The sequence below is a fragment of the Leptonychotes weddellii genome, chromosome 1 (genome assembly GCF_054177405.1).
Source record: "Leptonychotes weddellii isolate Sample4059 chromosome 1, ASM5417740v2, whole genome shotgun sequence".
In the NCBI taxonomy this organism is placed as follows: Eukaryota; Metazoa; Chordata; class Mammalia; order Carnivora; family Phocidae; genus Leptonychotes; species Leptonychotes weddellii.
This window is the reverse complement of record NC_138369.1, coordinates 131,119,933-131,143,769: the sequence shown is the minus strand read 5'-3', so window position 1 is coordinate 131,143,769 and position 23,837 is coordinate 131,119,933. Positions and strand designations below refer to the sequence as shown.

General features: G+C 46.1%; 1 protein-coding gene across 5 annotated transcripts in view; it reads right to left on the bottom strand.

The window, feature by feature from the left end:
* The window catches only part of MYLK (myosin light chain kinase), a 199,012-nt gene that overhangs the window by 124,625 nt on the left and 50,550 nt on the right, over nt 1-23,837 (bottom strand). For all 5 annotated transcript variants that reach the window (XM_081832657.1, XM_081832667.1, XM_081832645.1 and 2 more), the window contains exon 3: nt 5,551-5,758. In XM_081832657.1, coding sequence (XP_081688783.1) covers nt 5,551-5,758 — 208 coding nt within the window. The remainder of the gene's footprint in view (nt 1-5,550; nt 5,759-23,837) is intronic.

Here is a 23,837-nt window from a genome sequence, read left to right as displayed (position 1 = left end):
GGTCTGCATGGAGCCCTGGGTGTTATGCACAAACAATGAATCATGGAACACTACATCAAAAACTAATGATGTAATATATGGTGATTAACATAACGATAAACAATTTAAAAATTGTTCATTGCATTCTAATGCAGAGTGGTTAATGGCTTGGAATTTCTTTTTCAGAGATGAAAAGAAACTTTCTTCATGTCCTCTGAAACCTTTGCTCTTGCTACTCCTCCTCTCCTAGAATACAACATCACTGTTATAGCTTTCTCACTGCCCAGGGCACTGCGCATGTCAAGCATGGCTAGGATAACCATTTAAGTTATTATCCAAACTGGGACTCTTCTGAAAGTCAAAGGAGGCTCTATGACATTGGCAGAGTAAGCAGAAACCAGATAAACGGTCACCCTAATGACACCTGCCATGACCACAGGCCTGCAAAAGGGGCAAGCACCTGGCAGCCACGTTCTGTGCTCATCACCCTGCCCTGCACGGTGCAGATTGGAACACGGTGGCACCTGTGGTCAGGATGGCCAATCCCAATCTTGCCAGCAACATGGAGGAAGGACTGGTTGCATCATACTTGGTTTCTGCACATCTTTTCCTGGCTTTGTGGCTGCTTTCTCGCGACCTGTGTGCACACGTTCCCATTTTGCCTTTCCAGCCCATATCACATACCACTGCTAACTTTTACAGCAGCTCTGTGTTACCTAGCTGATACTCCTAATGGATAGCTCAAGAAGGAGAAATGTGTCAGATTCCACGAAATAATTCAGGAATATTCTAATAAAGTATTTAGTAATAATTCAGGAATATTCTAATAAAGTATTTAGTGATGGTTAATTTTATGTGTCAATTTAACTCAGCCATGGGTTGCCTAGATGTTTGGTCAAACGTTATTCTGGATGTTTGTATGAGGGTTTTTTTTTTTTTAAGGTTTTACTTATTTGAGAGAGAGAGAGTGCCTGCGCAAGTAGTTGGGGCAGAGGGGGAGGGAGAGGGACAAGCTGACTCCACGCTGAGTGTGGAGCCTGACCTGGGGCTTGATCCCACAACCCTGAGACCATGACCCAAGCCGAAACCAAGAGTCAGATACTTAACAAACTGAGTCACCCAAGAGCCCCTGTATGAGGGTGTTTTTGGATGAGATCAACACTGAAATCAGTAGACTAAGTAAAACAGATCGACATCTCTAATGTTGATGGGCCTCATCCAATCAGTTGAAGACTGACTGATTCTGAAGAGAATGAAAAGGCTGACCCTCCCCCAAATAAGGAGGAGTTCCTCCTGCCTGACTGCCTCTGAGTGGGGACATGGATTTTTCCTCTGCTGTTGACTTACACTGAAACATCAGCTCTTCTTGGGCCAGGTCCGAACTTGGGTTGGAACTACACCATGGGCTCCCCTGGGTCTCCAGCTTCCAGATGACAGATCTTGGGACTTGTCAGCCTCCATAATCGTGTGAGCCAATTTCTTGTAATGAATTTCTTTCTACATATATATGTATGATATATTCTCTTTCCTGGAGTGCCCTAACAGTCAGTATAAGCACTAGCCCACTGGTTCTCAAAGCATTGGTCCCCGTGTGCAGCAGTATCTGCATCACCAAGAGACTTGTTAGAAATGAAAATTCTTGAGCCCATCCCAACCTACTAAATCAGAAACTCTGGGGCAAGGCCTAGCAGTGTGTGGTTTCAGAAGCCCTTCAGGTGATTCTGATACATGCTTACATTTGAGAATCACTCTATCAGGCTAAATATATCACATCGGTAATTTAATCCTTCCTTGCTACTCAAAGTGTGATGCAGGGACCAGAAGCATGGGCATCATCTGATACTGGTTAGAACTGCAGACACTCAGGCCCCACTCCAGACCAGTGGAATCAGAATCTGTATTTTTAACAAGATTCCCAGGGGGATCCGTGGGTCCCTGCGTTTGCACTCAACAATCCTGTAAGGTGAGTATGAGCCATCCTGAGGCCTGGATCGTCTCTGGGCCTGCCAGTTTGGCTTACCCTGGGCTCCTGAGCTCAAGTCTTAAAATTAACCCTCTATTACTTGAAGTGATTTAAGTGACTCCCTGGTCCCCGGAACACAAAGGGCCTTCTCAGACTCAGATCAGCAAGTCTGGGGCACATCTGTCACTTCAGCCCCACCCCTCACTGCACCCCAAGTTCTAGGCTCACTCTGTGGATGTGATTACCTGGGACTACTCACCACCTTCTTCATTTACGTGGGTTTTCTTTTTTCTCTGTGTAAGCCTTGTTTATCCCTATTCCAGTGGGAGCTTCTAGAGCTGTGCTCTCTAACATGATTGGCATTAGCCATATGTGGTCACTGAGCTCTTGAAATAAGACGAGTCTGCATTGAGATGTGCTGCAAGTACAAAATATATCCCAAAGGCTGAAGAATGTAAAATATCTCATTAATAATTTTATGTTGATTAAATGTTGAAATGACAGTATCTTGGTTATACCGGGTTAAGTAAAATATTTTATGAAAATTGACTTCACCTGTTTTTTCAAATGTGGCTACTAGAAAATTTAAGATTATATACATGGCTCACATTATATTTCTGTGGACAGTTGTGCTGGAGGACAGGACTGTGGCCCCTCCGTTAGAAAGAAAGCTCCCAGAGGGCGGGTGCCATGCCTCTTCTTTGCTCTGTACCAAGTCTCTGTGACCAGCCCCCTGGAGGAGGGTGAGTGTCGGACTGGCCATAGAGAGCCCTTCCGGGGCTCACACTAGGGCTGCATCCCACTGCATAAGGCGATGACCAGTCCTATCGTTAAGGCACTTGTGCTCATGGAGGATGTTACATGTTTCCTGGTCCCGGTTACCAAACAGGAAATCAGATGAGGGAGCATATTCCTCTATTCTCCATGCAAAGATTTCTCTCTGGACGTCGTTCTCAGGATGTTAGCAGCAGGCTCAAATATTACAAGGCCACATTTTCCGGGTACCTACATTTGCCGCTGCTGCACTGATCCTTACACACCCCTGCGGGGCAGCTGTGGGTTCGAGTTTACAGAAAAGGAAATAAGGCTCCAAAAGGTCAAGTTCCCCATAGCGAGAAATTAGTGGAGCTAAAATCCAAGACCCTGTACCAACACTGCCTTCTGAGCTTGACCACTAGGGGGTCAAAATCTTCACATATAAATTACACTCTTAATTCTAGGGCCTCTGCTCTTTCCAAGTAAGAAGCATAGCACAGAGCTGGTGAGAAGGCAGGTGGCTGCTAGATCCCTTTGTAAGAATCCCCACTTCCTTCCAGGCCTATGGTCTATGGGGTGGTCCTAAGCCACACCCCAGTGGAAACCAGCCTTTGATGCAGAAGCAGAATGTATACAGGGCCACTCACATTTAAAGATGCTGCAGCCTTTAGGCCATTCTCTAGGTCCTAGGATTAGAAGACAAAACACCTTCAGTGGTCTGGGCCTGAGTCTCCCCAAATTAAAACCAAAGGAGAGGACGCAGGGTTGAGAGTCTTTGTCTCCCCTTATTCCTCTATAGCCCTCCCACCTTCTTTCCTCCCTGTTGCCCACATCTCAGCAAAGCAGGAAAAATTTTAGTAGGTCATCAGCTCTAACTTCCTCAATAATGGGAATTGAAAAAAAGATTTCATATTACCTGGGTTTTATATACCTCCTCTGCATGCCTAACCCATTCCATTCCTTTCACATGGATCACAGAAAACAAAGGCTAGCCGTCTATAGAGACCACTGAATTAAAACCCTTTCTCTGCAGAAACAGAGGGCCAGAGGTTTAAAATTACACATATGATTGGCAAAAGTTGGGCCCAGAACCCTGGAACTCTGACTCATAATACCCCATTTCTCTGGCAATAAACAGAAAGCCAGAAAAGAGGTATTACAGACTGAATTTCTGTGTCCCCACCCAAATTCCTAGGTGGAAGCCCTAACCTTCAGTGTGACTGTCTTCAGAGACGGGGCCTGGGAAAAAGTGATAAAGGTTCAATGAGGTCATAACAGCGGGGCCCTACTCTAGTAGAGCTGTTGCCCTTATAAAAAGAGGAAGAGACACTGGAGCTCTCTCTATGCCATATGAGGACAGAGTGGCCATCTACAAGCCAGGAAGAGAGCTCTCACCAGAAACCAGACCCAGCTGGACCCTGACTTCAGACTTCCAGCCTCCAGAACTGTGAGAATATAAGTGTCTGTTATTGAAGCCATGTAGTGTGCAGTTATTTTGTTATGAGAGCTTGAGTTGACTAATACAGGGGGGAAAGTAATTTTTATTTGTGAGCCTCAACTCAAAGTTTGGATATTGAAAACTATAGAAGAAAGCACAGTACCAGAATTGTCCTAGATGAGGGCCATTCAGAGACTCTGATCAGGGGCCACTTTCTATCTGGAATGCTCCAGCCCACAGGCAGTTGAAGGTCATTAAAAGGAATGAGTCACTCAGTTAAAGAATTTGGGGAAAGCATCCAAACTATGCACATTCTGTTCCGTGAAACAGCCTGTCTGTCTTTCCATGATGTAGGGAAGCAGGGAAAACATTGGCCCAGGTGTACTTCACCCCTTCTGGAACCTTCTCTGGTTACTTTAATCCTCATATACAGTGCCCCCAAAACCAGGTTCAGAAGACTGTCTCCTGAGAGGGGAGAATGTGAGTCTTTACTTCTGGTTTATTAGCCCTTAGAAAGGCCTGTAAGGGTCGAGGGAACCTCTGACAAACCCCCACATCCTTTTGGACATCAGGCCTTTAAGCGGCAGCCAGTGGCCTGAACTGGAAATGTTCTCCCCAGTGGAGGGGCTTCAGCATGTGGGGGATACACTAGCAGCAAAAGAAACAGTTTTACGGATGGTCAAATGGTGTATTTATCTCCTATATATTTTTCTGAGTTTAACAAAATTTTTATAAATAGGCGAGGGTTACTTTATAATGATGATAAGAAACACTGTTCATTCATTCTCCAAATATTTCAGTATCTATCCTGTGCCATGAAGTTTTCTGGACGCTAGAGATAGAGCATAAAGGATACCAAGTCCCTTGCCTCCTAGCATTTCTAGTTAAAGGTGAGGGTGGAGGAGAGAATTAAAAAAATGGGAAGCAGTGATGAGTGCTGGAAGACAATATTCAGGGGGGGTGGGAGGATGGAGAGTCTTGGCTATGGAGTGGTCAGAAAGGGTCCTCTAAGGAGGGGACACATGAGCAGAGACGTGAAGGAGGTGAGGGCTGTGGACAGAGCTCTTGCTTTGACAGGGAATGGCAGGGCAAGGCCCTGCGGCTAGCTCAAGGAAGGGCAGGGGGCCTGGCCGAGAGTGGGGGATGGGTCTCAGTCTCAGCGTGAGGGGAAGCCATTGGAAGGCTGGAGCAGGAAAGTGAGGTGATGTGAGCTGGACAGTGTCTCCTGGGACGCTTCCCTTGTTCGCAGGAACCACGTTTCCCCCATTAGATGAAAGGTCCTGAAGTTCAGGGATGGGCATGCTTTCTCTTGCCGGTTGCTCTTCTGCCCGAGAGAGGGCGGACGCAGGAGCTGCAGGCCTTGGGGAAACTGACAGCTTGTCTTCCCCCACGGCTCTCACTTCCTGAAACTCACCTTCCACCGTCAACTCCACTGTCACCTGGCGGGCACCACTATCATTGGCGGCTTCACAGGTATACTTTCCCTTGTCTTCCTCACAGACAGCACGAATCACAAGGCTGAAAGCTCCCCGGACACCACAATCCAGCAGGAAGCGGCCCTCGCTGGTGATGGGTTGCCCGTTTCGGTGCCATGTCACGTGGGGCTCTGGGTAACCCCGGACCTTTAAGGAAAAGAAGAAAGGGTGAGCGCTTATATTTCAGGAGTGCTTCCTACGTGCTAGGTGTGGTTCTGAGTGCTTTACACGTATTAACTCATTACATTCCTTGAAGCAGATACGACTTTCACGACATGAAGAAACTGAGGCACAGAGAGTCTTGCGGTAGATTTCCTGAGATCTCAAAGGTCAAAAGGGGCAGAGCCAGGCATCCTGGCTCCAGGGCCCACTACACAAGTGACTCAAGCCTGGTTGCACATTAGAATCACCAGAGGAAGCTTAAAAAAAATACCAGTGCCCAGCGCCTACCTTGGACCAATTAAATCAGAATCCCAGGGGGTGAGGACTGAGCGCGGCCATTCTAGACCAGTGCTTCCCATTCAGATATGCAAATAAATCACTGGTTAAAATGCAGATTCTGCTTCTCTAGGTCTGGGGTGGGGCCTGAGATTCTTCAGTTCAGACAAGGTCTCAGATGATGCTGATACTTCTGGTCTCCAGAACTAAAAAGGTTCTAGACTTGAGTTGCCTGGGATGGTAGCCAGGCCAGCCACACGGGGCGATGGAGCACTCCAAGTGTGGCTAGTCCTAACTGAGCTGCACTGTTAGTATAAATTACACACTGGGTGTTGAAGGCTTAGTATGAAAAAAAGAACGTAAAATTATCTTGATGATTTAAAAATATTGATTACATGTTGAAAGATCCTATTTTTGACATGTTGGGTTAAGTGGAATATATTGTAAAAATTAATTTAACCTGTTTCTTTTTACTTTTTTAATGAGGTACTAGAAAAGTTACAACACCACGTGGGCTTTTGCTTGATGTTTTTACGGAGCAGGGCAGCTTTAGACCGCTCTAATACTAGTTAGTAGCTAACATCTGTTGAGCACTAAGTGTTAAGCCCTTTTCTAAGTACCTGACACATGTGAGCCTTACAGTAACTTGTTTGGAGAGAAGCTATTTCCCCAAAGAGGGAAAAATTAAGAGAGACAAATTCCAAGAAAAGAAATCACCTTGGGTTTCAGAGAAAGAAGTTTCCTCTAAACCCTGAAACTCAACAGGCCCATGAGAATGGACTCATCTTCAAAGGAGCAGGGTTCAGACTGGCCCATTGATGCACAGCCTGGGACCCAGAATTAAGGGATTTTAGCACTGGAAAATGCATAGCATACATCACAGAAGTCTTCTGAGAAAGTAGTTGTTTGTATTATAAAATGGTGGTAGCAGTAGCTCTTAACCCATGTATCCACGGCAAGACAAGAGACAATGGATATGGATGAAACAAAACCAAAATTTGCTGGATGACCCCAAATTGACTTTACAAAGAAAGCCTTCAATGACCTCCTCACACCCCAGCAAGCTCAGAGAAGATGCTATATCAGCACAGGAGAGAGAGCATCCAAACCTGGCATCCAAACACAGTGAGCTCCCTAAGCACACCAACGCAGAAACAACTGTGCTAACAATTTCAGGGGTCATCTTTGGACTCCGCTCACTTCCTTTCCCAGGCATCCCACCTCCTACTCACCCTCAAACCCACTTCTCAGTAGCCCGGGTTGCAGATGTCTTCCTAGGGAAGGAAGCCTGGAAACACAGGGGAAAACCCCCAAAGTGAACAATCCCCTCTTTGGTTATTCCATAGTCACCCCATCAGTGCCACCTTATAAATCTCACAAGGCCCGCCTCCCCATCCTCACTAATTCGTAGTCTGGCCTCAGTTAAAAAAAAAAAAAAAAAAAGAACAGCAAACAAAAAAATCAAAACTTCAAATCAATATTGTTCATCATATTTATAAATTCTGGGGGAAAAAATCCCTTTTCCGTTAAAATTTAAGCCATCTTCATGACAGAGATTGAGTATCTGTGAGGGAACGCTGAGATTCTGAAGTCATGTCCCCCAGAAAGAGACAACAATGTTTGTCACCAGCGCACTCACATCCTCTCTGAGGTGGATCGTGATGAGGGGTCCACATTCACTTGGACAGATAAGCTCTGACATCTATTATATATAATATGAAACAAAGTGTTAACTGTGCTTTATCTCTGGGTTTCTCCTCTTTTTCTTTACTGAACAATTATTTTCTGGTATTTCTACAAATAACATATCTGGCCTTTGTGAAATAGAAAAAAATTTAAATGAAAATACGTTTCTCTTTTTCCTTTTTTTTAAGATTTATTTGAGAGCCAGAGCGTGCGCACGCAGAGTCGGGGGCGGGGTAGAGGGAGAGAGAATCTCAAGCACACTGTGCACTGAGCATGGAGCTCGACGCGGGCTCCATCCCACAACCCATGAGATCATGACCTGAGCCAAAACTGAGTCAGACGCCCAACCGACTGAGCCACCCAGGCGCCCCATGTTTCTTTTATATTAGTATGTATAATAAACACACAGCACAAACATTCGTTAATTTGTTGAGGCCCTCAAGGTACTTAAATCTAGCAATGGAAATAAAAGCACTCTACAAATAAACATCATGCATCTTTGATGGTGACAAATGTGTACCCATATAAAATCATGTCCTCCTGTGATGCTATCTTGGCAAAAGTTCATACAAAGGAACATCAGACAACAATTACTTTGTTAAAGCATATTTTTGGAAAACTACTAAGGAAAATACTCTTTCCTATAAAAGGAAGCCCACTAAAAGTCTGGTCCTATAGGGAGTTTGCAAATGACCATTATCTTCTCCTCTGCCCCATTAGGCATGGCCAGCCTAACCTCCAGAAGATGATTACACAGCCTTCTGTGAGCTTCAGAGAAAGGGAGCAGAGCACTGTAATGGGAGGAGATAAATCATTAACTTCACCAAAGGCATGGTTAGCATTCCATTAGCTAGTACTCTGGCCCCCTGCAGCAAGGCGACTCCCGTGGCCCACAGGCCCGGGGGCATCAATGATTAACTGGGGACATTGCAAGTGTTCTAGACCTCACGGACTCAGCTCTCTCTTTCCTTTCAATTTCCTCTTGCTTTCTACACCACCCCCTCCCCCCAGCCAATTTGCCTGTGAAATGCTGCATTAAAATACATTTTAGATTTTTAAATATGCTGAAACTGGTGCCTCTTAGAAAGCTGCAGTTTGCTGTGCGACTTTTGTAGCACCTTGTGTCTGAAGCACAGGCAAGGATTTCTGTGACCTCGCCCAGTTCCCAGGTCTGAAATGATTTGCAGCTCCAATTCTTATCTTCCCAATAGCAGAAAAACTTGCTCAACCACTACCTAATAATACCTAAAGACAATCAGCTTCATGGAAACCCATTTTTACTGTCTGCCCACTATCCTGCACTCCTGGGTGGGGAAGAGAAAGAAGCCTGGGCTCACCTCCTTGGGATGCAAGACAACAGCTCTGCCTTCCCTGGGTGCCTTATCTGCCTTCATCACAGGCCTTCGGCCAAGAAGCCACAGCTAGGATTTTTATAGTCTGGTCCAAGGCCACACTAAAAACCCACGGATATTTTAGTTTTTAGAGGACCTTCACATATAGAATCTTATTTGATTCTTGCAACCCTATGAGGAAAGGGTCTTGGATTGGGGTACCCAGAAGCAGAACCTGAAACAGGGATTCAGGGAACCCCATCTGTGAACCCTTAGCCAACACAGCTGCTGGGAATGGGTATACTGGCCTGGTGAAGGGGGTCTGGGTGGGGCTCCAACAGTGTCAGTGACGACAAGCAAAGCCAATCATATTACTGAACCCAGAGAGCTGAGGAAAGAGGCCCAAAGAAGTCGATGATTAGCCAGTAAATGGCAGATCGAGTGGAGATCTGGGACCACAATTTTGGTCTCCAAGTTGAGTGGTTGTCTCTCTATTCCTCATTGTAAATTCATGTTTTTAGTGAGACAAATACTATAGAACCTAAAGCACTGATAAGCGTCTTTCCCTAAGAGACCCTAAATCTCTTCTAGGTTAAAGCAATGTCTGTTCCCCCCTTGGAGAAAAAGTCAAAAGGTTCATAAAAGATATGGCCATGCCATACACAAGCCTTGGGTTGTTCCCCCAGAGTAACAATAGGGCAGAGCTCTAGACTAAATGTTTGTGTCCTTCCAAAATTCGTAAGTTGAAATTTAACTCCCAATGTGATGGTATTAGGAGGTATTAGGATGGGGCCTTTGGGAGGTGATTAGGTTGTGAAATTGGAGCCTTCATGAATGGGATTAGTGCCCTTATAAAAGGGACACTGAAGAGCTCCCTCACCCCTTCCCCCATGTGAGGACACAGCAACAAGACAGTCATCTATGAACCAAGAAGCAAGCCCTCACCAGATACTGAATCTAGCCGTGCCTTGATCTTGGACTTCCGGCCACTAGAACTGTGAGAAATAAATTTCTGTTGTTTAAGCCCCCCAGTCCATGGTATTTCTGTTCCAGCAACCTGAACAGTCTAAAATAGACTGGATTAGTGCCGTACGTGTGCAGGAGTCCTGGGACTGGCAAGGCTTCCTAGCCCCTTCAGATTGTAATTCCTTCTTTCATTGAAGAGAAAACAGCTCCTGATAGCTAAGGCCCCTTCCATCAGGGGGCCTTGGGCAGTATACCGAGGTAGTATGCTTCTGAATGGTGACCCACTTAGCTTCCCGTTTCTCCCTCCAGTCTCCTCTGGGTCCAGCCCACAGCCTTCGTACCCTCTAATCCTCCATACAGGAAAACCAAGTGACCACAAGGAGACATGCTCATGGACACGAACAGGCAGCCTTGACTTTTCACCATAATGAGTTTTTGGCAACAGCCCCACAGAGGGTCATTCTAAGGAGAATCGTATTTTTGCCACAGTAACCACATTTAATTGGAGGTTGTGTTCTTGAACAAAAGCCTGGGATCAAATAAACCAAGAGCATAACCAACAACTTGTCATAAAAATAAAGATACAGTAACCATAACGCCTATAATAATTTAAAATAGTAAAACTGTGTTCCAGCTCCATAAAATGTCCTCAAAAACCTTTATGTCCTCAAAAGGCCTTTAAAGGGAATGGGGGCTCATTCTGCATGTGTTGGATGATGAGGAGAAAGTGGGCAGCTTACTCAGTGGCAATATGACACCTACCTGTCATATTTGAGAGCCTTTTTCTCAGAAGCTGGTGCTGTTTTGAGATTTACTTACTGCCTGAAAGTGAGACATTCTTAAAGGCACTAAGTCTCTTGGTTTTTCTCTGACATGTGTGAAGGGCTTTCAGTCTATTCCAAGGTGTCTGGGACAGGCTACCACAGCCCGAGCCCAGAGCAGTGACAGATTCCCTATCTCCACAGCCCTGGCAAAACCCGGAGTAACACATCTGCCATCTTAGCTTGGCGGGCAGTAAAACGGGGGGGGAGGGGGGTGATTTTGCTATTTTTGATGATCTCCTACAAGTCCTTTGTTCCTGGGCAGGCCTGTCCCTGTATGCGTACCACAAGCCCACACAGCTGCAAAGCCAATGTATGAGCCAGATCGGGCAGGAGATGCACCTGAGGCTCTGCCCCCCTCGGAGATGGAGGGGGACCAGGAAGAGAGAAACCGGGACTGCCCTGGGGCCAGGGTGCAAACAGGCTGCCCAGCAGGATGCTGGAGAGCTGGGAAGATAGACAGAGAAGCTGTGAGCAGTGAGCTAGAAAACCTCGGGGCGGAGAACAGTAGACTTGAGGGGCTGCCAATGAATATCTGTTTGAATCTCGTTGAGTCACGGGATCGATGCCGGGAGAGGCTGATCCTGGCGTACATACGTTACAGAAACCTGTCAGGTGGATGTCTCCCCCGAGCTGGACAACATCAATGCTGCAACATGACTGTCTACCTGCTTATAATTCCCTGACTGCCTACAGCACATGACTCTGAACTTCTTACCCCATTCTGAGGCAGCTTCTTATATAATACATAAATTCCCCAATGATCAGTGACTACCAGATCAGGGCTGGTGATGTGAAAACTAAAAAATAATAGGAAATAAACCAATGGTGCTGAGGAGTTAGTTGGAGAAGAATCCTCTGCCCCGTCTGCAAGTATAAGCTCACTCAGATAATAAATGGATATGATGCACAGAAAGGAGAATGAAAACATTAACACCCCAAACAAATTAGACCACAAAAAATGCCCATAAAACTGACATCATGGGTATATTATGAGGGTGAAGAGTGAAGGGTGAGCCACGGGCATGGCATGGCCAAGTTTAGGGGCCTGTGTCTGTGTCAGCACCTGGCACGCGGCCCTGTAGACAGGCAGGTACTTTGAATAATCCCATTGCCAAAAGCCAAAAGCCTTAACTGAACACAGAATCCATCAGGAAGAGATGAGACCAGCCAAAAACAGCAGTTAGTGAGAGGCTGAGACTGCTGGATGCACCCTGCCCATAGTCCAAGGTGTGGAACAAGGAGGACATAAGTGATTCCATGAGGAATGAAATCAGAATGTCAAGAACCATTCCTCAAACTGGTTCAGCAAACGCCACACATGTCTTCAGGGGCAGATGCTGAAAGTCTCCCTCTGTGATCAGCCACTTTCACTTTCTATGGCAAGTTTTCTTTTCCGTGGACCAAGACACAGGCACCCCTGCATCCCCTGTCCCTGCAAGTCTGAGAACTCCACATTTCTTCCCCTGCGAGCACAAGGCAGGTGATGTCTTGGCAGTCTTGGGTTACACCTCAGGCCCTTCCGAATCTTTCCAAAAAAATCCTATGCCTTTATCTAGATCAAGCTTATCAATGCATGCAACTTTCTGATTTGATTCCCTCCTAATGATACAAGCACCTAAAAACCTCGGAAGCAGTCCAACGAAGAAACAGAATCCTACATGTCATCAGGCACCTGTCACACTAATGATTTCCTAGTTCCTCCAAACTCACAGTTTCCATATAACACAAGTGTCCTCCTGTTTGAGCTCCCAGTTGCTCTGGCGTGGCTGGGGATTATTAAAGCCTTACCAGAAGGCTCTCTACACAAAGCCCTGGGGTTCTGGCTTTACTAGCTCTCATGATGGCTTTCGAGGACATGGCCTCTCCAGCTGGTGAGGCTAGCCCGGGAGCTTACCGTTTCTGCTACTGAGTTGAGATACGCTCTCAGGTATACTCAAATACTAATAGGAGGCATGTGGCATTGTAGAGGCTTATCAAGTAAGTGCTGTGGCTTGGTTTTGTTTGACCGGCTCAAGATCTCCTGCCGCACACCCCATCCCCCTCTACCCACCACACGTCAGTCTGGTGGGAATGCCAGTCAGTCAGCTGCCTCCTGCCGGGCACGGGCTCCAAAAATGGACGTCTGGTCCAAGCCAGCCAATGAGAGCTCTTCCCTGCAGTTTTAAGTGCGAATAAAGGGAGACCAAAGCTGTCTCTTTTCACAGAGATCCTAAGCTGGGCAGATGTAAGCCTGAAGCCGTCTACGGCTGTCCTCTCCCGTCCCTGCCCCCCATTTTCTTGCCCCCTCTCAAGAGGAGGAGGCCATCTGATGACCCAGACGTCACAGACCAGAGAAGAAAAGAGATGGAGACCTTGCCTGACAGAACCGTGTTGGACTCAGGATCAGCTGTGTAAGATAGCACATCTCTTCTGCTTAACCCGGCCGGAGGTGGCTTCTGTCACTTGCAGACCAGAGTCCTGACAAATCTGGCCTCTGGAATCAGACATACTTGTGTATGGATGCTGTCTGCACCAGTTACAGGCTGCCTGACCGTGGGCAAGTGTTTTAACTTATTTGGCCCTCAGTTTACACAGCTGAAAGAGGGGACGATACCAGTCACCACTTGCACGGAAAAGTTTATGACCAAATGAAATAGGCACGGGTACTACAGCCTTAATAACATCCACGGGTCAGACCTTCTCTCTCTTCTCCTCAAAGTAATTCTTCCTGATAAGGTACCCAGAACCCACTCAGCTCCCAGCTTTATTAACAGGGTGACAGTGCCCTAAGACATAGTAGTCCTTTAAACTTCTGGGCTTGCTGGGCCTCATCCTCTACGACTCACGTCCTTAAAGACACCTTCAAGGTATTACACTCTTCACTGGATAAAAACCTAACACTTTAACTGAGAACACCTCTGCTTTAGCTGAATTGGCTCATTATTTTTACTGAAGAGGAGAACCCCGCTTGAAAAGGGATCACTGTGGGGCACCTGGGTGGCTCAGTTGGTTAAGCGACTGCCTTCGGCTCAGGTTATGATCCTGGAGTCCCAGATCGAATCCCGCATCGGGCTCCCTCCTCGGGGGGAAGCCTGCTTCTCCCTCTCCCACTCCCCCTCTCATGCTCTCTCTCATTCTCTCTCTCAAATAAATAAAAATCTATTTAAAAAAAAAAAAGGGATCACTGTTTTAATGTAACATCACAAAGCACATTTTAAAACAAATATGCAGCGTGTGGTTTTGACTGCACCATTCATCCCCTCCTGAAATACCATGTGCACCTTTGAGGCAGAGACGATCCCCTGATTTCTGCCTCACTGACTAATGCAGCCCTGGAATTTCAAGGGCACGGGTGAGTGTCAGAAAGGAAATAAATCTGGGGTAATACATCTGGAGTCTCTAGCCAGTCATGGTTGGACCTGGAGAGAGAGAGAGACAGACATACTTCACCAGCAGAAGGGACACAGCAGAGGACTGCTCTCCAAAGAACACACAGACCATTTGGCAGTGCCTCCTTACCCCTCAAACAGCAAAGCCCAGATCCCATACTGGCCACAGGTCATACCGGAAAGGTCCTGTATGACGAGGACTGAAAATTTGAGGTAGTTCTGTTTAAAAGCAGAGGTACGCAACAATGAGCCAAGGGTCCTGACAACCCAAAAACCACTCGACTTGGCCCCTTTGGCTTGATTTCTGATTTTCAGTCTCTCCAAGCTGCTCCTCTGACCCAACACATGCTCCCCAAGCCCGTTACTACACAAAGCACGCATTCTGCCTGGATTCTCCCAGGTGGCAGGCTGTGGCGGGGCGGGGGGACACAGCAGGTGGGGTTTTGAAAGCGGGACCTTTCCTGCCGCCTGCATCGATAGGGCCAGCAGAGTGTCTCTGTGATGCTGTCAGAACATGCCTAGCACAAAGGGCAGAGAGGAGCCATATGAGTTTGCTACTTTATGGCACAATGTTGTCTCCAGGCTCCAACTGTCCCCAAGCATCCTGATCTGCAGAGAGAATCATGCCAGATAAGGAGTCAAAAGCTGCTTCTCGTGCAATGTCTGTCTGACTGCCCGCCAGGCTGAAAAACACAATCAAACATGCTTTTTTTAAAGCTGTTTTTATTCTCACCAAGACAATACATGCACATGGTCAAAATGTCCACTGGTACTGTAAATCATAACAAAAAAAAAAAGCAGGCCACTGCTGCTCCCCTCCCACCCCCAATTTCCACTTCCTTGAGAGTGTCATCTTCAACTCTTGCAGTCATTTCTTCTGGTGTTTGTTTTCTCCCATGTTTCTGAACAACAGCCTTACATAACAACCACTTTATTCTTTTAAATTGTAGGTATCATTTCCTAACTTCTCTGTATGGAACCTGAGCTTTTAGCTCTCAAATGCCCCTCCCTCCATAAGCCCTTCTCCAACCCCTAATCATTACACCACAATTTTTATGTCCAGTGTATAGTGTTTTTTCATTTTAACTTTGCTCGCTGCCAAGCTGCATAGTATGTTACAATTCAATTTCTTGAACTTTTCTCTTTTTTTCTGGCGTTAATAACTGCCATACTTTGGTTTTTCTTAGTTTTTTAAGAACCTCAACATCTTAGGAGAACTATAAACTTCTTCTCAGCAATGGTCAAACACATCAGATAACTAGTTTACCACTTGCTTTTATTTTTTTCCTCCTTTGGAGATATCCTTCCTGGAATACTCTGTTCTCCTCCTCCAGTCTATACTGGATGCTTTCTAAGCTTGATGCACGGTGGTCCTTCACCATCTCTGGGGCACTTCCTGGTCTCTATCACCATTTGGGCTGCACACAGCCTCTTCTGGTGGTTTCTTAAGAATGAATGCAGGGGCGCCTGGGTGGCTCAGTTGGTTAAGCGACTGCCTTCGGCTCAGGTCATGATCCTGGAGTCCCAGGATCGAGTCCCGCATCGGGCTCCCTGCTCAGCGGGGGGTCTGCTTCTCCCTCTGCCCTCTTCCCTCTCGTGCTCTTTGTCTCTCATTCTCTCTCTCTCTCAAATAAATGAATAAAATCTTAAAAAAAAAAAAAAAGAATGAATGCATAGAAGTTTACAATTTTTAAACCTGGCATTTCTGAGTGTCAACGTTCTAACTTTATACTCAACATACAGTTCATCTAGGAATGGAATTCTAAATGGAAATCCTTTTTTCCTTCAGCATTTTGGGGGCATTGTTTCATGGCATTTGAAGACAATGCTGCTGGGATCCGGTGTTGCTCCAGAGAGATATAATGCCGTGCTGCTCGCTCATCTCTCACGTGCTGCGTGTGTGTGTGTGTGTGTGTTTTACTTCTAAACTTTTAGAATCTTCCCTTTTTTCTCTGACAGTCTAAAATGTCATGATGATTTACCTTTGTGTGGGTGCCTTCTTTGTTCACTTATCATACTGGATCTCTGGTTATAGGTCTTCTCATTATTGGTAACACGTCTTTCAATTCTTAGGGATTTGTGTGTTTTGACAATTCTCTTTCCACTGTGTGTGGTTTTTTTTTTTAATGTTCTTTTTACAGAACTCTTGTGAGTTGGATATTAGCCCAACGAGATGACCTTTTGCATTTCTTTTCTCACTTATTTTTCTCTTCCTTATTTTTGTTCTCTCCAGGAGCTTTTCTCATTTTATCTTCCAGTTTATTGAAGCTATTATTTTGGCTATCATTAACTTCAAAGACCTCTTTCTTTTCCATCCTTTCAAAGCTGTTTTGAATAATATCCTCTTCTTATTTAATGGAAGCAACATCTTATCTCTAAGGTGAGATAAAATTTCTTCAAAGTTTACTGTTTACTGTGGTCTCTATTTCTTCTTGGTTCCTTTTTTGATCCTTCTTGTCTCTTATTTCATAACAGAGGCTTCTCTTGAGCATCTGATGATCCTTCACTGATTTTTCATATGTGAAGCAATAAAAAGCTCCATGCACACAGGCGGGGCCTCGTCAACTTGTGGGACCTCCCAGTAGAGTGACTGGGTAAAAACCCTCAACTATCAGTATCGGTGGATCTTCTCTCTTGAGATGACCCATTTCCACAAAGAAGATGCTTGCTGCTTTGGTGGTGGTGATGGGGACACAGTAATTACATCTGTCTACCAGCATTTAGGGCTCAGAGTGAGGGGAGGCCATGAGGCTCTTATTAAGGATGCCCACTTGCCCTTAGCCCTCTCCCTCTTGATTACAGCCCCTCACCTCTGCCTTCAGTTGTGCGTTGCGTCCGAGAGTTGAGAGTCGGTGAGGTTCAGTTTCTCCACAGAGAACCCACAGTCTTTCAGGGTGTGGGGGAGGAACAGCAGCCTGGTACATGGGACATAGGAGGGGCCTGGGGCCTAACTGCTCCTTATTAGACTTTCAATCGACCCTCCAGTTTTCAGCTCCATTCTACAACCCAGGCCTTGAAAGTACCTGATGCCTCCAGTTCCTCTTCCTCAGCCATTTAGGAATTCTCTGGCACAAGCTGGCCTCTTTTTCCTGCTGTCCATTCCCCAGACCACAGGCACAGCACAACACAAGATGCTGAAACCCAAGCCAACCAATCATCTATTCATTTTCCATTGTCCACCAACCTGTGGACATCTCTCATCTGCTGGTGTTTATGTTGTCATAATTTTATAATTTTCATTTTATTTTTATAAAAACACATTTTAAGGATGGTCATTATTAAAAAAAAAACAAAAAACAAAACAGAAAATAACAAGTGTTGGCAAGGAGAAACTGGAATTCCTGTGCGCTGTTGGTGGGAATGCAAACCAGGGCAGCTACTGTGTAAAACAGTATGGAGGGTCCTCAAAAAAATTAAAAATAGAACTGCCCTATAATCCAGCAATTCCACTTCTGGATATGAACCCCAAAGAACTGAAAACAAGGACTTGAACAGGTATTTGGACACCCATGTTCATCGCAGCATTATTCACAACAGACAAAAGGGCAAGCCAAGTGTCCATTAACAGATGAACGCATAAAACAAAATGTGGTACATACACAGAAGGGAATAGTGTTCAGCCTTAAAAAGGAAGGAAATTCTGACACATGACAGACACAGTGAATGAGCCCTGAAGACATCATGCTGAATGAAGTAAGCCAGGCACAAAAGAACAAATACTGTTTGATTCCGCTTTTTAGGAGGTACCGAGAGTAGTCAAATTCATGGAGACGGAAGATAGAATGGTGGTCACTGGGGGTAGGAGGAGGGGTGGTGCAGAATTATTGTTAATGGGTAGAGTTCCAGTTTTGTAAGGTGAGAAAAGTTTGGGAAAACAGGTGGTGGTGATGGGTTGCACAACGGTGTGAATGCACTTAATGCCCTTGAACTGGACACTGAAGCATGGCCAACTTTATGCTACGTATACTTTACACAATTAAAAAAAAAAAAAAAGTGTTGTTTCCTGATTTATTTCTGAATTCTGTTTTGTTTCAAATATCTGTAAGTTTTTCCCTTTGCCAAACACTACATTGCCTATCACACGATGGCTTTATGTTCAGTATTAAAGTCAAGAAATAAAAGTTTGAAAAAATATAATTCAGACCAAAGTCACTTCTCTATTTAAAAAATTTCCAATGGCTTTTCATTGCACTAAGAATAAAATCCAATAGCCATGGCTCACAAGGCCCTGCGAGACCTGGTCCCTGCCTGTGTCTGCCCACTGCTCTCCTGCCACATCAGCTTTCTCTCTGGGCCAGGAAATGAGATGAACATAGCAGGTTCTCCACCCAGGAGTGGCTCCCAGTCGGCTGGATGACAGGGGTATGCAACCCGCCAGAGCACGCAGTCAGTGCCCCAAAAGAGGCTTGCGTGGAGGACCGTGGGAGTGTGGTGGAGAGCGAGGAGCTGTGGCTGTGTTGCTGTCAGCTGGGCAGGAATCCCCGGCCACCTCCCAGGACAGCACTCTGCCCCAAAGGAGCTGGGCCCAGGGCCTGAGAGGGCTGGGTTCCTAAGAAGCAGCCATTCAAGCTTAGAAACAAGATGGCACCAACCTTCTGGCAGCCCCGCAGGGACCCCTACGCTGGGATGGGCTGGGAGACTGCCGAGCGGAGTAGGATCTCAGGCCAGGGCAGTGCGAAGGCAGGCTGGCAGAACCCTGGGGCCCCCTCTATTCTCTGAATCCCTCTACACAGACAGTTCCAGTTTAACCAGAGCAGCTCTCCTTAGCCACTTCTGCTTGATCTGTTCTGCAGTGACGTTCTTTCACAGGCCATTGTTCAGGGATTTTGCGCAGGGCCCCAGGGGACACAGGAAAGAGAGAAGACACAATTGCCAAGACCCTCAAATGAAGGCCTCTTGTGAGCAAGCCCATGCATGTGGTGCTTCTCTGGATGTTTGTTGGTGATGTGTTGGGGGCAGGGGAATACCAAAGGGGTCTGAGTCCTGGTTCAAAATACACATTTAAAGCACATTTAGACTTTCCAGTCCAAGCCACTGAAATTTCTTTTCTGAAGAAGCATCTGGAAAAAATGGAGGGAAAAGCTGCCCAGTTATTTAGTAAAAACAAAACTCAAGCTTTCCTACCCGCCCCCCCCAGCCCCCGCCCTGCCAATGTCCCTTTCAACTATGTGATCCTCAGGGATCCATGGCGACTGGGGCCCAGCTGAGCTGGCACCAAGCATATTCATTCTCAGAGAAGGCCGGCCCCACAAATGGCAGCTATAGTCAACGACTACAAGGCTAGGGTACCTCTTACTCCCCAGAGCCTGTGAACAGGGTCAGGGGAACCTGCTTTGGCCTGACCAATCCCTGGCTGATGGAAGGGGATTCAAGGCCAGTCTATTTGCCAGACTACTATAAGAGAAGCTCAAGGGCTTCCTGTGCTGGGAGCTCTGCAGCCCAAATAGGCCTTCTCCCCCCACCCCTGGAATGTCCCTAATTGAAGGAGGATGGTGAACAGGCCATCTACAGAAAGCCTGGGCATCTGCTCTCCTTTTCTTGTCATAGAGAACTGGAAGAAATGAAAAAGGGGCCACCATTAGATAAAAGTTCTTGTTACTAAGCTGGGTCAAGGAGTCTGTAGGCAGCGCTTGCCCCCACCTCAGTGTAGGTAACTGCTCAGAGAATCCGGGTGCAGCCCGAGCAGCTGTTAAAAATGGGTGGGCGTGCGGGCAGGCACCAGCATCACCCTACATGAGGCCTTGACTGAATGAAGCATGGCAGCTATAGTCACCTCCAGGCCTGAGGGGAAGGGGTAAGAATGGGTGGTGCAGTCCCGTGGGGAGTGGTGGGAAGTGGCAAGGAGAAGCAATTTCTAGGGAAGAATGTACCGATGGGATGCTTTTGGGGGAAGCAGACTATTGAGAGCCGTCCTGGAGGCTCCTGAGAAATGGTCTGGTTCATACCTTCCATTGTTTGTTTAAAAAGGTCATTTTCAGGTTGCATCTGGGAAGGATCCATAAACTTGTCATGTCCCTAGAAAGTCCACTTTAGCCTAGAAAAGCTTAGCTCCTTCTACTGCCACCACTCACCTTCTCAGGGAGCCCCCCGACTCTGGGAATTCCTGCAACACGCCCGGCCCCTCCGCCGACACTGGGGCCCACCGCAGCCTGAACGAATCAGCGGTTCTTGTCCCAGAGGTGGAGGGGAGCCAGGCCAGTCTGCAGCCCAGAGGGAACGGGCATGCCTGGGGCCCAAGAGCTCCGGGCCCTCAGCAAGCTGCTGGACGCAAGCGAGAGGGCAGTGTTTATACCAAAGCTGTCTTCTGCTTTAAGAGCCTCACAGCTGGGTCCAGGGCCAGGGTCCCATTTCCAAGGTGAGTAGTTTTTCCTTCCTCTTGCTGGACCAGGAGACGTGGAAAAAACCAATGCTGCTTTGGCCCTCAGCTTCTTTTGAACTGATCCTGCTGCCCCTGGCAGGGTCTGCCACCAGGGCGCAAACCACAAACCAGGCCATGGCAGAGAGAATTCTCGGCTCTGACCACCCAGCTGGGTCATCTGAGGGGAAGACCCATGGAACAAAGGGAATCCTGCCCCGCATGACTCACCAAGGCCTGCTCTGAGGCAAAGACCCCTAACAGCACTCAGGACTCAGGGCTCAGGCCACTGCTGCTCCTGACCCCTGGCCACAAGGGGGCCTACTTTTCTAAACATAGCTGCAGATTGGATACCAGGGACAGAGCTCCAGGTCTAAGTAGGTAGTACTTATTTATAAAGCCCAGAAAATATCCCAAAGTCAGAGCTAAATGCCAATACTACCAATTCTCAGTTATCTCCCTGTTGTAAAAGGAGATAATTGTAGTTTTACTTCTATTTGTCTATAGGATGTGTCATACGTCAGCCTTATCCTCCTAGTTTTGTCCTTTCAAAAATGCTCACCATACACTGTTAGGTGAACAGGACAGGTACCCTAGAAATGTGCACGGCTAGCGGAACCAAGCGAGGAGCGAATCCAAGATGCTCCATCCTCGCCCTCTCTGCCACTCCCCCAGGACCACTCACTCCCTCTGGAGAAAGCCTCTCCAACTACCCAGCCCCCTCTGAGCTCCCCCACCTCCCAACATCCTGCACTTACGCTGTTATCTAAAGTGACGACATTTTTAAAACCAGCAGACACTTATCCGATCGCAATACAGACCGTTTAAAATCGGGCCTGTCTCAGAAAATCTGGGGCAACTCATCACCATTACATCACCTTTCATATTTCTTTCTGCCCTACAGCAAGCACGGTGACAGCATTTTCCATAAAACCAGGACACATTATCTGACAGGAGATTTATGGCAGCCTCCAGGTGCAAGAAGGAGCTGGTGTTCTCAAAGTTTCAACATCAAAGTACTGGAACTCCAAGGATATTTGGATGACGCTACTGGAAAAAATGAGACTATTTTCAGTCAGAACGGCTCCCAACAATCTGGGACGACAGCTCCTATACCACCAACGCGGGTTACGCTTCTGGTCATCCCAGGCACGTTGGGCACAACTCCCTGTGACACTCGGAGTTACTCAAGGGGGGGACTAGACATTACGCCTCTTTTGATGTTTTCTCCATGCCCAGCATGGCCACTAAATCCCTACTGAGTGGATGGTTGACCAGCATCTCTTCTCTCCCAGCCCAAGGGTCATTTCGGAGACACCTTTCTTGGTTGCCCAAATAAGGTCATGCAGTCATGCTCTCGTGGCGCTCTGTCTTCATCCTCCGTGGTCCCATCAGTTTGGGATTCATCCTGTGCCTGGTTGCTCTCGTCCGCCTCAGCAGCAGCCTGTACCGGCCTGTGGAAAGAACTGTAATGGTTTGGCTCACCAGTGCGTGGCACCCGGCTTGGTACACAGTAGGTGATCAATAGGTATCTTTAGATCAATGACCCAGTCTCTCTGGGAGGTCCCAGGACCCCATATATCTCCTTTGCATTGACATTCTTACTAATGACTTGAATGAAGATGACAAGTCTGCTCGAGGGAAGGGAAGTTGCCATCAGTGCCGTGGCCATGACGTGTTAGCTCGCAGAATCAACATTCTAGAGGAACAAAGGCCCAAATAAAAAGACATGAAAAGAAAGCAAGTCATCCTGTCCGGCCTGACCGCCACTGACACATGCTTCCAGGTACAGATGCCACACGTTAACAGGATGCTGAGGAAGGGGCTCACGGATCTGCGAGGTGATCGCTGCCCAGCCGGCCCCCTGCAGATGCTCAACAGGTATTTACTGAAGGAACATAAAGATTAATTGATGGAAGTAGGTATACTTAGCCTGAAATAAAACACACCAAAAGAAGTGCATATCTGTCTTTAATACAACGAGAGCTCTTGTATAAAAGACTCTGTGTTGTGCAGCTTCAGATGTCAGAACAGAGATGTACGGGTCCAACAACCAGGGAGGCGGATTTAGGCTCATACAAGGAGAGATAACAATGCCTGCATAAGGAAAGGGACCAAGAGCAACACGGCAGATCCCCATCCACAGAAGCGCCCATAAGGAGCCCAGAGAACATTCTGGCTGGGATGTTTTCAAGGGGTACCCTCCAACCCAAATCCTAGTTTTCTAAGAATTTAATAGAACTGAATGCATTAAGGTGAGAGAAAACATGAAAGAATATTCCATTTACACTATAAATAACCTTTGTGCTACAAATACAGAGCTTGGAATGATGTGTTTTTTGAAGGGTTTCATAAATTTACTCACAAAACTGTCTGGATCTAGTGTGTTTTAGGGAGGTATTTTCTTCAACCTTTCCAGTTTCTTCACTAAATTTTTCACATTTTCAATTTCTTCTTTAGTCGATTTTGGCAGCTTCTATTTTCTTAGAAAAAAATCTGTTTCTTTCAAGATTTTCAAACGTATTATCAAAGTTAAACACGAAAATCTCATTTTTGTCCACTCCAGATCAGTGGTTAGTCTCATTTCTAAATTTTATATTTTTCTTTGGTTGGCCTGGTTGAGTTTGCCTATTTCCAAGACTAGTCCTTAAATGTATTAATTAAGATCATTTTCCTATTTCATAATGAACTTATTTCTGCTCATATAAATATCTTGCTTCTGCTTTCCTTTGGTTTGTTCTATCTTTTGATTTTGTGAACTGAAAACTTGGTTCACTAATTTCTAGTATTTTTTGTTCAGTAATAAAAGCATTAAAGGCTACACATGTATCTCTGATATTGGCTTTAGCCTGTTATAAACTAACCACTCAAAAAGTAAGATTGTTTTCATATCCAGTAGCTATTACCAGTTAGAAAAAGGATATACACATACACACTTCATCCAGAAACAAACTTACGAAGTGCAAAGTTCCCATGTAATTAAAGTTTCAAAACTTTCTAAACAACGTATCAGAAGTTTTGAATAAATAATGAAAACTACTCTGCCCTTAGATTAAAAGTAATCAGTGGTATTATACTATTAGATATGGAGATGTTAAAAAGCCTCAATAATTAAAACCTTTTGGTTCTGATACAAGAATATATATATTGGTTAATAAAACAGTCCAAAAAATCCTAAAATAAATTATATACATGAGATTTTAGTAGATGATAAAAGTGACTGCAGATGAATGGGGAAAATGTATTATTAAGTATGGA